Genomic DNA, 1,160 nt, shown 5'->3' with positions numbered 1-1,160 from the left:
AGTACACTGCATCTTGGTAAGCGATGTACCCTCACTCTGTCGCCCATTCTATGCTGAACCTTAGGGCGGCTTGTGTTTGGCCCCACGGAGACACAGTCCGGACCAATTTCTGAAGGTGGGTTTCACTAGACGACTTTGATTTCATTTCACCTTTCAAAAAATTGGCTCAACTTGTGAATGATAACAATATAGATATACCTGAATGCAACTGCATTGCTGCAGGGAAAAGCGTCGAGTGCCTTAGCGAGATCAATGCTGCGCGTGAGGCAGCTGGGCTGGACGACTTCAAAGATGTAGAAGACCAAGATAAATTGAGTGATCCGGAGCCAGCAGAGGAAGAACTGGGTGAAATGTGGAAAAGGCTCTGCGAGTATTTGATCCCAGTAAGTCCCTCATAATACTTCGAGAGTAGAGAACCCCAAGGCCATTCTTCACTAAAATTTTCGTCTTCATTCTCTCTGAAGCAGCAAACGGGAACCGCAACGAAGACAAGCTCAGCGAACCCCTTTGAAAAGGGGACGTATGCTTTCAAGTCACTAACTGCCGAGCAACCCACCTGCAACGAATCAGTTGATTACTGGAAGGCAGCCTACAAAAGCTTTACTGGACTGCCGCCATCAAAGAATGATGCTGAAACACTGTACGATGATCAAGATAACGTTTCGTTCGTAGCTCTGTACAGCCCTTCATCTAATGCCACTGCAGACTGCCGAGTCATCACTTGCACTCAGACGAATACCTCTACTGCAACGCCAGAAGCTCTAATGGCAACAGCGGAGGGGAGCACCGATACTACAAAAAACGGCTACGCCCTGCTTTGCAAGACGATGCCTACTGCTTTTGCAAGCGACGCCTCCGCTCCATTCACGTAAGTAACACTTTGGCCTTTCCGTCACAGATCTGACGATGAGGTTGTGAATGCCGTATTTTAGAGTGCGTAATGCGCATGTGGTTGCTGGGATTTCGCAGGCAGGAGCAGTGGGACAGGATCATCTCTTCGCTCACAGGTTTCGGGTCAACAGCAGCTCCAAGCCTGGCTGCTCTTGCCATTCTCACTTTCGGCGTATGATTTTATAATGTTTCGTGCTGCCACCTGAGAACTGCCACTAGCGTCGTTTTCTGTCTGATTGCTGGTGCCGTCGTGAGACGTGGAACACGCA

The 1,160-nt window shown here is 49.1% G+C and overlaps 1 protein-coding gene across 1 annotated transcript; it reads left to right on the top strand.

Moving 5' to 3' along the window:
* Positions 1–23: 23 nt before the first annotated feature.
* Positions 24–1,069, top strand: ENH_00040220 (SAG family member; the record flags this gene model as incomplete). Its single annotated transcript, XM_013580736.1, has 4 exons — positions 24–95; positions 267–383; positions 465–868; positions 970–1,069. 4 exons carry the CDS (start codon positions 24–26, stop codon positions 1,067–1,069), a joined length of 693 nt encoding a protein of 230 aa, XP_013436190.1.
* Positions 1,070–1,160: the final 91 nt, after the last annotated feature.

This window comes from Eimeria necatrix, genomic scaffold (genome assembly GCF_000499385.1).
Source record: "Eimeria necatrix Houghton genomic scaffold, Enh_scaff2971, whole genome shotgun sequence".
Classification (NCBI taxonomy): Eukaryota; Apicomplexa; class Conoidasida; order Eucoccidiorida; family Eimeriidae; genus Eimeria; species Eimeria necatrix.
This window is presented reverse-complemented; position numbering and strand designations above follow the sequence as displayed.